The sequence below is a fragment of the Nestor notabilis genome, unplaced genomic scaffold (assembly GCF_000696875.1).
Source record: "Nestor notabilis isolate BGI_N333 unplaced genomic scaffold, ASM69687v1 scaffold12241, whole genome shotgun sequence".
NCBI lineage: Eukaryota > Metazoa > Chordata > Aves > Psittaciformes > Psittacidae > Nestor > Nestor notabilis.
Genome location: NW_009915203.1, coordinates 1 through 10,905, shown reverse-complemented (window position 1 = coordinate 10,905; position 10,905 = coordinate 1). Strand labels below are relative to the sequence as shown.

The 10,905-nt window shown below is 58.2% G+C and overlaps 1 protein-coding gene across 1 annotated transcript in view; it reads left to right on the top strand.

Moving 5' to 3' along the window:
- Positions 1-10,799, top strand: part of C3 (complement component 3) — a gene marked incomplete at both ends in the record, with an annotated part of 14,879 nt that extends 4,080 nt beyond the window's left edge. Inside the window, 23 exons of the mRNA XM_010024016.1 lie at positions 130-342; positions 652-846; positions 1,725-1,886; positions 1,961-2,090; positions 2,292-2,363; positions 2,849-3,049; positions 3,760-3,871; positions 4,118-4,203; positions 4,696-4,835; positions 4,926-5,138; positions 5,492-5,558; positions 5,970-6,056; positions 6,142-6,345; positions 6,574-6,649; positions 6,721-6,880; positions 7,029-7,124; positions 7,256-7,406; positions 8,427-8,590; positions 9,148-9,306; positions 9,802-9,952; positions 10,032-10,083; positions 10,249-10,336; positions 10,710-10,799. Coding sequence (XP_010022318.1) covers positions 130-342; positions 652-846; positions 1,725-1,886; positions 1,961-2,090; positions 2,292-2,363; positions 2,849-3,049; positions 3,760-3,871; positions 4,118-4,203; positions 4,696-4,835; positions 4,926-5,138; positions 5,492-5,558; positions 5,970-6,056; positions 6,142-6,345; positions 6,574-6,649; positions 6,721-6,880; positions 7,029-7,124; positions 7,256-7,406; positions 8,427-8,590; positions 9,148-9,306; positions 9,802-9,952; positions 10,032-10,083; positions 10,249-10,336; positions 10,710-10,799 — 3,069 coding nt within the window. The remainder of the gene's footprint in view (positions 1-129; positions 343-651; positions 847-1,724; positions 1,887-1,960; positions 2,091-2,291; positions 2,364-2,848; positions 3,050-3,759; positions 3,872-4,117; positions 4,204-4,695; positions 4,836-4,925; positions 5,139-5,491; positions 5,559-5,969; positions 6,057-6,141; positions 6,346-6,573; positions 6,650-6,720; positions 6,881-7,028; positions 7,125-7,255; positions 7,407-8,426; positions 8,591-9,147; positions 9,307-9,801; positions 9,953-10,031; positions 10,084-10,248; positions 10,337-10,709) is intronic.
- Between the last annotated feature and the right edge of the window lie 106 nt (positions 10,800-10,905).

Sequence of the window (10,905 nt, the reverse complement as noted above, 5' to 3'; positions counted from 1 at the left end):
TCCTCCTGGATCCATTCGCTGCCCTCCAGCTCGCACCACAGCCTCGGGGTTACCACAGCCCTTCTGGGATCTCCTGCCCAGGCCACCCCTCTCCACGCTGACCAAGGGGCACCGTGTCCCTGGGTGTAGGTGCGGACGGAGGATCCCGAGCTCCCTGGTCCCCGTCAGGCCTCGCGGCAGATGGTGGCCAAAGCCTATCGCAGCCAAGGAGCATCCGGGAACTTCCTCCACTTGGCCGTGGGGGCCACGGAGCTGCAGCTTGGGGACAACCTGGCCGTTAACTTCCACCTCAAGACCAACAACAACAACGTCCGGGACTCGGTCCCCTACTTCACCTACCTGGTGAGTGCCGGCCACCAACCCACTCCCAGTGTCCAGGTGCCCCCAACCCAACCCCCGCGCACCCGCGCAGGTGCCACCAACCCAACTTGAGTGTCCAGGAGCCACCAACCCCAGTGTCCAGGTGCCACCAACCCAACTTGAGTGTCCAGGAGCCACCAACCCCAGTGTCCAGGTGCCACCAACCCAACTTGAGTGTCCAGGAGCCACCAACCCCAGTGTCCAGGTGCCACCAACCCAACTTGAGTGTCCAGGAGCCACCAACCCCAGTGTCCAGGTGCCACCACCCCAACCTTTCCTTGGCCACCACAGATCATGAGCAAGGGACACATTGTCCGTGCTGGGCGCCAGCGGCACGAGGCCGGCCAGAGCCTGGTGACCATGTCCCTGCCGGTGACCTCCGAGCTCCTCCCCTCCTTCCGCATCGTGGCCTATTACTACGTGATGCCAGGCGAGATCGTTGCTGACTCCATCTGGGTTGATGTCAAGGACACTTGCATGGGCACTGTGAGTGTGTCCCCAAAGCCCTGGGGCCCAGGGGGTCCTTGGGGGACATTGCTTGGGTCTTGGAGGTTGTTTGGGTGAGCCTGGATGTGGTCCTTGAGGGGTTTGGGTGGTTCATGATGGGGCTTGGGTGGTTCATGATGGGGTTTGGGTGGTCCATGATGGGGCTTGGGTGGTTTGTGATGGGGCTTGGGTGGTTCGTGATGGGGCTTGGGTGGTTCGTGATGGGGTTTGGGTGGTTCTTGAGGGCTCAGGTGGTCCATGATAGGGCTTGGGTGGTTCATGATAGGGATTGGATGGTCCATGGTGAGGATTGGTTGGTCTTTGAGGAGCTTGGGTGGTCCTTGAGGGTCTTGGTTGGTGTCCCATGATGGGGATTGGGTGGTCCATAATGGGGCTTGAGTGGTCCATAATGGAGTTTGAGTGGCCCGTGATAGGGCTTGGGTGGTCCATGATGAGACTTGGGTGGTCCCTGAGGGGCTTGGATGGTTTATGATGGGGCTTGGGTGGTTCATGATGAGGATTGGTTGGTCCTTGAGGGGTTTGGGTGGTCTGTGATGGGGTTTGGATGGTCCAGGATGGGGATTAGGTGGTCCATGATGGAGCTTGGATGGTCCTTGAGGGGCTTGGGTGGTCTATGACAGGGCTTGGGTGTCACTGAGGTGATTTGGATAAATGTGAGCATTTTATGGTGGGCCTTGGTTAGTCCATTGATGCTCCAGGTCTTCCATGGTGCAATCCCCAACCACCGCCTACCCCTGGAGGACTCCACCACCCCATTGGCTTGGAGTTACCCCCATGGGCATCTCCTGGGGGTGTCATGGAGTGGGTTTGGGGCACCCTATAACCATGACCCTCTCCAAGCCCCATGTCCTCTGCAGCTGGTGGTGAAGGGAGCAACAGAAGCTGACAACCGGGTGCATGAACCGGGGACACCCATGAGGCTGCGCATTGAGGGTGACCACAAAGCCTACGTGGGCTTGGTGGCCGTTGACAAGGGTGTCTTCGTCCTCAGCAAGAAGAACAAGCTCACCCAGTCCAAGGTGGGTGCCCAGGTCCCCATCCCCATTGTCCCCACCATGACTGGCTTGTCATGGTTGTCCCATGGTGGCCCCAGGTTTGGGACACGGTGGAGAAGAGTGACATCGGCTGCACCCCCGGCAGCGGGAGGGACAACGTGGGGGTCTTTGCTGATGCTGGTCTCAGCTTGGTCACCAACGTGAAGATCACCACGCCACAGCGAGGGGGTAGGGGACATGTGGGGATGGGACAACCTGGGGGTGACAATTGGATATGGGGAGGTGGCACTCGAAGGATGGGGAAGTGACGCCTGAGGGATGGCTGGGGTGGCCTGTCAGCTTTGGGATGTGCCAATGGATGGCCAGGGGGGGTGACCCTGGGGTTGGGGCTGGTGATGGGCTCCTCACGGGTGTCCCCTCTGTCCCCAGAGGTGAAGTGCCCCCAACCCGCGCAGCGCAAGCGCCGCTCCGTGCAGCTCATCGAGTACAAGGGCACCAAGGGTAGGTGGCACTGGGAGTGTCCCATGTCCCCAAGGGGCACTGGAGCATCCCATGGCCCAGTCAATACCAGTGGCTCGTGTCCATCCCGTGGTACCTATCCCAGGACAGGTGACCTATGTCCTTGAAGAACATCACGATGTCCCTGGAGATACCACAATATCCCATGTCCCAGTGAACACCAGTGTCCCATATCCCAAAGGACCCCAGCGTGTCCCATGTCCCCAGTGACCCCACAGCATCCCATATCCCAAAGGACACCAGCGTGTCCCATGTTGTGGTGACCCCACAGCATCCCATATCCCAAAGGACACCAGCGTGTCCCATGTTGTGGTGACCCCACAGCATCCCATATCCCAAAGGCCCCCAGCGTTTCCCATGTCGTGGTGATCCCACAGCATCCCATATCCCAGAGGACACCAGCGTGTCCCATGTCATGGTGACCGGCTCTGGGGCCAGGTACCAGTTGGGTCCCTTGGTGCCCACAGCGGCCGAATACAAGGACAAGGCTCTGCGCAAGTGCTGTGAGGACGGGATGAAGGAGAACCCCATGGACCACAGCTGCGAGCGCCGCTCCACCTACATCCAGGATGGAGAAGCTTGTGTCCAGGCCTTCCTTGACTGCTGCACCCACATCAGGACCATCCGCAACCAGAAGCAGCGCCTGCTCCAGCTTGAGCTGGCCCGAAGCAAGTGATGGGGCATGGAGAGGTTCCTGGAGGGGTTGGTGGTTGGGTGAAGCTTCAGTGAAGCTTGGGGGATGCTTGGGGGAACCTCAAGTGATGCTTATGCCACCCTTGGGTGAACCTCAAGTGATGCTTGTGCCACCCTTGGGGGAACCTCAAGTGATGCTTATGCCACCCTTGGGTGAACCTCAAGTGATATGCTTGGGCCACCCTTGGGTGATGCTTGGGTGAACCTCAAGTGATGCTTGTGCCACCCTTGGGTGAATGTTGGGTGAACCTCAAGTGATGCTTGTGCCACCCTTGAGTGAACTTCAAGTGATGCTTGTGCCACTCTTGGGTGAACCCCAAGTGATGCTTGTGCTACCCTTGGGTGAATGCTGGGTGAACCTCAAGTGATGCTTGTGCCACTCTTGGGTGAACCTCAAGTAATGCTTGTGCCACCCTTGGGTGATGCTTGGGTGAACCTCAAGTGATGCTTATGCCACCCTTGGATGATGCTTGTGCTACCCTTGGATGATGCTTGGGTGATGCTTGGGTGAATGTTGGGTGAACCTCAAGTGATGCTTGTGCCACCCTTGGGTGATGCTTGTGCCACCCTTGGGTGATGCTTGGCCAACACATGGCTGGTGCTTGGCTGATGCTGGGGTGAACCTGGCTTTGCCCAGGGACTGGGGTCCTGAGAGTACGGTCCAGAGGGCCCGTGTCCCCCCCAGGTGAGGTGGACGATGGGTTCTTGGCTGACGAGGACATCACCTCCCGGAGCCTCTTCCCTGAGAGCTGGTTGTGGCAGGAGGAGGCACTGACAGAGCAGCCCAATGAGCTGGGGTGAGTCCTGTCCCCACAGTCCATGTGGTCAACACGGGGCCATAACCCCATGATCCACCCAGAGCCCTCAAGAGGCTGCTTCTGACCCCATGGTGCTGCCTTGGACCAGCTCTGACACCTTGGTCCGGTTCATGGCCCATCTACAGCCCCTGGTCCAACTTTGGGACCAGCTTGGTGGCCCATTCCACCTCCTTAGCTTGGTTTGGGGACCATTATGACCCCCTTGGCCATTCCCATCCTCTGCAGGATCTCCACAAAGACTCTCCCTGTGTACCTGAAGGACTCCATCACCACATGGGAGGTCCTGGCAGTCAGCATCTCCAAGACCAAGGGTAGGTGATGGCAAAGGGTTCCCTGTGGAGCAAAGGAATACCCCAAATCTCAGGGATGGTGCCTGGGACTTGAAGGGTCCCCTAAAGCCTGGTGGGTTTCCTTGGACTTTGAAGGATATCCAAGACCTTAGAAGGGTGGAGAGGTGCCCTGGACTTCAGGGACATCCATCAAAGCTTAGGGACATTCCTTGGGCCTTGAGGGATCTCCTAAGCCTTGGGAGGACTCCAAGGGTCTTAGGAGGACTCAATGCGATTTGAGGGATCCCCTAAGTCTTGGAATGACTCCATTGGACTTGAAGGATCTCCTAAAGCCTTGGGATGACTCCATTGGACTTGAAGGATCTCCTAAGCTTTTGGAGGACTCCATGGGCCTTGAGGGATCTCCTAAGCTTTGGGAGGACTCAATAGGCCTTGAGGGATCCCCCAACCCTTGGGGATGCCCCTGAGGGCCCCACAAGCTCACAAACCTGGCCCTGTGTGGTCATCCCTTAGGGCTGTGCGTGGCCGACCCCTATGAGATCACGGTGATGAAGGAGTTCTTCATGGACCTGCGCCTGCCCTACTCGGTGGTGAGGAACGAGCAGGTGGAGATCCGCGCCATCCTCTACAACTACTGGACACACAAGATCACGGTTGGAAGGAGACCCAAGACGCGGGGCCCATGGTAGGGAGGGTCCATGGTCACCTCGTCCCCATTGACCAACGTCTCCTGTGGCCCATAGGTGCGCGTGGAGCTGATGTACAACCCAGGCCTGTGCAGCGCCTCCACCTCCAAGATGCGCTACCAGCAGGTCCTCAGCCTGGAGCCCCAGTCCTCAAGGGCTGTGCCCTTCGTCATCGTGCCCTTGGAGCTGGGCCTCCATGAGGTCGAGGTGAAGGCAGCTGTCCAGGGCCGCTTTGTGGCCGATGGTGTCAAGAAGAAGCTCAAAGTGGTGGTGAGTGGCCACCATATGGTGCCATCTCCATTGCTGAGATGTTCTCAGCGGGGTAGCCCCGTGGCCACATGGGGTTGGTACCCAGGGATGAAGGATGCTCCCCACCAAGGATGCTCAAGTGGGGCTTTCCCAGTCTGGTGTATGAGCTGGAGATGCTGGTTTATACTGGGTCAACATGGAGATATTGGGAATGGGGGACCCAAACCCAACTTAACCTTTAGCATTGAGCTCTCCTGGAGATGGGAAAGAGGGACCCAAACCCAACCCAACCTTTAGCATCGGAATCTCCTGGAGATGGGAAAGAGGGACCCAAACCCAACCCAACCTTTAGCACTGGACTTTCACCTCTGCAGCCTGAAGGGATGAGGGTGGAGAAGACAGTGAAGATAATCGAGCTGGACCCGAAGAAGAAGGGAGTCAGTGAGTGGCCCCATCTGGTCTTGGGGATGTCTCAGCCCCACAGGGATGTTCCACTAAGGGAAAGGTCTGGGGCATCTATGGGGCAAAGGAAGTTCCACTGTGGGGCTGGGACATCTTGGGGGATGAAGGATGTACCAGCAAGGGTAGGACTTGGGTGACAAGGGACATCCCACTGTGGGCCTGGGGCATCTTGTGGAATGAGGGAGGTCCTACCATGGGTCAATGGGGCCAAAGGACATCTTCTTGGAGCTGGGGCATCTCAAGGGAGAAGGGACATCCTGGATGGCTCTGGGACATCTTGAGGGACCAGGGACATCCTGCTGCAGATGTGGGGCAGGGCTGTCTCAACCTCAGGTTGTGGGGAGGGGACATGAAGGACTTGGGGTCACCCATCTCCATCCTGCCCCACAGATGGTGTGCAGGAGGAGAGGGTGAAGGCTGCCAACATCTCTGACATTGTCCCCAACACCGAGTCGGAGACCAAAGTCAGCATCCAAGGTGAGGGTGACCAGGGGAAGGGACATGCATGGGGACAAGGGCTTGGGACCCTCCTGGCTTCACATCTCCTCTTCTTCTTGTCCAGGCAACCCCGTGTCCATCATGGTGGAGAAAGCTCTGGATGGGGAGAAGCTGAAGCATCTCATCGTGACACCATCGGGCTGTGGGGAGCAGAACATGATCGGGATGACACCCACCGTCATTGCCACCCATTACCTTGACAGCACATTGCAATGGGAGAGCCTCGGTGTTGACCGCCGCACTGAGGCCATCAACTTGATCAAGAAGGGTAAAAGCATCCCCCAAAGGGTGGGAGCATCTCCTGGGTTCCTCTCTTGGGGTGCTAAATGTCCCCATCATCGACTGTGCTGAAGGACCTTTGAAGAAGACATGGGTCGGGTGTGACCAGGTTGGGGATCTCTATTGGTTGGCACTGGGATGGGCTCCAGGAAGGGGTTGGTGGCCTGAAGCTTGGCTGGGTGCTCCCTGTGGTGCCCAACCACCATCTGCTCCCCAGGTTACACCCAACAACTCGCGTTCCGGAAGCCTGACAGCTCCTATTCGGCCTTCAAGAACCGTCCCTCAAGCACTTGGTGAGGTCCTGTGGCCACCAGGGGTCTGGCTGATAGGGTTGGATGTGGCACTAAGGTTCTCCTGTCCCCAGGTTGACGGCCTACGTGGCCAAAGTCTTTGCCATGGCCATCAAGCTGATAGACATCGAGCCCGAGGTGGTTTGTGGTGCTGTGAAATGGCTCATCCTGAATAGGCAGAAGCCAGATGGGATCTTCCAAGAAGATGCTCCTGTCATCCATAAGGAGATGGTGGTATGGGGGGGATTCAAGCCCTGGTGGTGACCCTGTTGGCTTATGGAACGGAAAGGACAATGTTGGGTGGGAGGGACGAGCATTGGGTGGCCAGAGCTTGGTGTGGAGGCAATGATGCTGAGGTCTTCCTCCTGTCTCTCTCACACAGGGAGGTTACCAGGGCGCTGAGCCTGAGGTGTCCCTCACAGCCTTTGTCCTCATCGCTCTGGAGGAGGCGCGGGAAATCTGCAAGGACCATGTCAACGTGAGTGGCCCCACATGGGGAAAGAGGGGGGACAACAAACCTGTCTCATAGAAGGACAAGTGCTTCAGGACGAGGTGCTCACCCCTTATAGCACCCACCCGAGAATCTAAACTCGCTTCCTTTCTACCCAGAGCTTGGACAATGGCATCTCCAAAGCTGCTGAATACCTGGCCCGGAGGTACCAGTCGCTATCCCGGCCCTACACGGTGGCCCTGAGCTCCTATGCCTTGGCCTTGACAGGGAAGCTCAGGAGCGAGAAGGTTCTCATGAAGTTCTCCAAAGGTGATGTCCCACCAGGATAAAACTGATGGGAGGGGGAGTGGGGAACTATGGGTTAGCAGAGAGCTGTGGTCAGTGACTCAATGGCCAAGTGGAGACTGAGGGGTCGGTGTTGGGTTCAGCATCATTGTTGGGGACAGTGGGATTGAGCACCCTCAGCACGGTTGTGGTGGCACCGAGGTGTGCGGGGCGAGCTGGAGGGGAGCGATGGGATCCAGAGGGACCTGGATGGGCTGGAGAGGTGGGAACCTCATGGAGATCAACAGGGCCAAGGGCAAGGTCCTTGCACATGGGTTGGGACAATCCCAAGGGAGACATGGCCTGGATGGAACAGCCTGAGAAGGACTTGGGGGTGTTGGGTGAGGAGAAGCTCAACATGAACCAGGCAACCATGTGGTGGGTGCAGGTCCAAGGCAGGGATCCTGCCCCTCTGCTCTGCTCTGGTGACACCCCACTTGGATGCTGCATCCAGCTCTGGGGTCCTCAACATAAAGAGGACCCGCCTCGCGGGCCCTCAACATAAAGAGGACATGGAGCTGCTGGAGCAAGGCCAGAGGAGGCCACGAGGATGAGCAGGGGCTGGAACAGCTCCTGTATGGAGCCGGGCTTAGAACATTGGGGCTGGAGAAGGGAAGGTGCTGGAGACCTCAGAGCAGCTTCCAGGGTCTGAAGGGGGCTACAAGGATGTGGAGAGGGACCTTCATCAGTGATGGGACAGGGGATGATGGGTTCAAACTGCAACAGGGGAAGTTCAGGTTGGAGATAAGGAAGAAGTTCTTCCCTAGGAGGGCGCTGGGACACTGGGAGGGGTTGAATGGAGAAGGTTTGGATGAAGCATCCCTGTCCAAGGCCAGGTTGGACACAGGGGCTTGGAGCAACCTGCTCTAGTGGAAGGTGTCCCTGCCCGTGGCAGGGGGTTGGAACTGGACGAGCTTTAAGGTCCCTCCCAACCCAACCCATTGCATTCTATGGTGTGGGGACAACCCATCCCTGGAGGGTGCTGAGAGACCCATGTCACTCCAGGGGGCAACCACTGGGAGGAACGCAACGCCTTCACCTACAACATCGAGGGCACGTCCTATGCTCTGCTGGCCCTGCTGCAGATGGAGAAGCCGGAGCTGACGGGGCCGGTGGCCCGCTGGCTGGCCCAGCAGAACTACTTCGGTGGTGGCTACGGATCCACCCAGGTAGGCTATGGACCCCCCTGGCACCCATGGGTGCTGCCCATGGGTCTGAAGGATGAGTGTTGAGGGGTCATCAATGGCCATGGGGATCCCAGGGATGTTTCACAGGGGGCACATCTGGTGCCATGGGACTCCCAAGACATTGGGGGATGCCTCAGGGCTTTGCGGATCACCTCAGGGCTCTTGGGATCGCCCCATGTCCTTGGGGAACATCCCTTGTCCTATGGGACCCTAAAGGCATTGGGGGAGCTCTTGGGGCTTGGGGTGTCACTTCAAGGCCCTTGGGATCCCCCATGTCCTTGAGGAACACCCCTGCTCCTATGGGATCTCAAGGGCTTTAGAAAACCTACAAGTCCTGTCCCTGGGGCCACCTCCAGCCCCTGTGGACCCTCAGGGACACATCCTGTCCCTGGGGGACACCTCTGCTCTATAACACCTCCAAGGGCATGTTCCAAGTGCTATCAGGACTTGGGGTCACCCTGAGCTCAGGGCCACTCTGGGGGCTTTGAGGATGCTCCAGGTGATGTCCCGAAGCCCTGATGACACAAGCATCCCTTCAGGCCACCATCCTGGTGTTCCAAGCGTTGGCCCAGTACCAGGTGGCATCTCCCCGGGAGCTCGACCTGGACCTGGACGTGTCGGTGCTGCTGCCCCGGCGCGCCAACGCCATCACCTACCGCATCGAGAACCGCAACGCGCTGGTGGCCCGCTCCGCCGAGGTACCATCGGGGCCATGGTGGTGGTGGCCAGGGGATGTCCCTGTCCCCTCTGGGGCTCTTCGTGTCCCAGGACAGTCCTGTCCCCTCGCTATGGCCCTCGGCTGTCCCTGTCCCTTCCATGTGTCCATCCAAGGCTTGGGATGTTCCTGCCATGTCCCTCCATGTCCCAAGTTGATCTTGTCCCCTTCTCTTGGCGTGGAATGTCCCTGTCCCCTTCATGTCCCTCCACATTCTCTGATCTCCTTGTCCTCTCCATGTCCTTCAATGTCCCTGTCCCCTTTGTGTCATGCAATGCTGTTGTCCCCTCTATGTCCTTCTGTGTCCATCCCTCCATCGCATCATGCAACACTGTTGTCCCCTCCATGTCCTTCACTGTCCATCCCTCCATCGCGTCATGCAATGCCGTTGTCTCCTCCATGTCCTGGGATGTCCCATCCCTCCATGTCCCTCCCAGATGATGTCCCTGCCCTATCCCAATGTCCCCTCTCCCCATAGACCAAGCTGAATGAGGACTTCACAGTGAAAGCTGAAGGCACGGGCAAGGGGACAATGACCGTGGTGACCATCTACAATGCCATAGTCCCCGAGAAGGACAGCAAGTGTGACAGCTTTGACCTGAGGGTACAAGTGGAGGATGTGAAGATGGGTGAGTCCCCCACATGTCCTCCCCATGTCCTTACTCCATGTGTGTCCCCTTCAATGTCCCCTCATTGTCCCCATGACAGGCAAGGAACGGGAGGGTGCCATCCGCTCCATCAAGATCACCATCTGCACCAGGTAGGACAGTGTGGGGACATCAGGGAGGTTGGAGATAGGGATGGGAATGGGGATGGTGGGGATCCCCCCATAGGGATCCCTGGGAATAGGGACATCAGGGATGGGGGTGCTGGGGACAATAGGGCATATGGGGACTGGTGGGTGACCTCAGCCCTGTCCCCATAGGTTCCTGGACAATGTGGATGCCACCATGTCCATTCTTGATGTCTCCATGCTCACAGGCTTCTTGCCTGATGTCCAGGACCTGAAGAGGGTGAGTGTGGTCCATGGGGACATGGGGACACGGGGACACATGGGGGGGGACCCAGAACCTTGCATCTTTGTGTCTTTGTGTCCCACTTTGTCCCCTCATGTCCCCATGTGTGTCCCCATATCCCTTATTTGCCCCACATTCCACTGTGCCACCACATCCCTTCATGGCCATGTGCCATCATGTCCCCTGGTGTCACCATCCCCATGTCCTCCCATCTCTGCGTGTCCCCTTCATCCTGCCCATGGCCATGTGTCCCTGCATGTCCCATGTGGGCAGTGTCACCATGTCCCTCTGTGTCCCTCCATCCCTGCATCCTGATGTGTGTCCCCACGTGTCCCTTGTGGCCTGCATGTCACCATGGCCCTGTCCCCAGCTCACAGATGGGGTGGACAGGTACATCTCCAAGTTTGAGATCGACCAAGCGCAGTCGGACCGCAGCAACGTTGTCATCTACCTCGACAAGGTGGGGACATGGGGGACATGGGGGACATGAGGGACATGGCGATGGGGACAAGATGGGACAGGGATATGGGTGTGATGGGATGGGGTAGGGATGTGATGGGACAGGG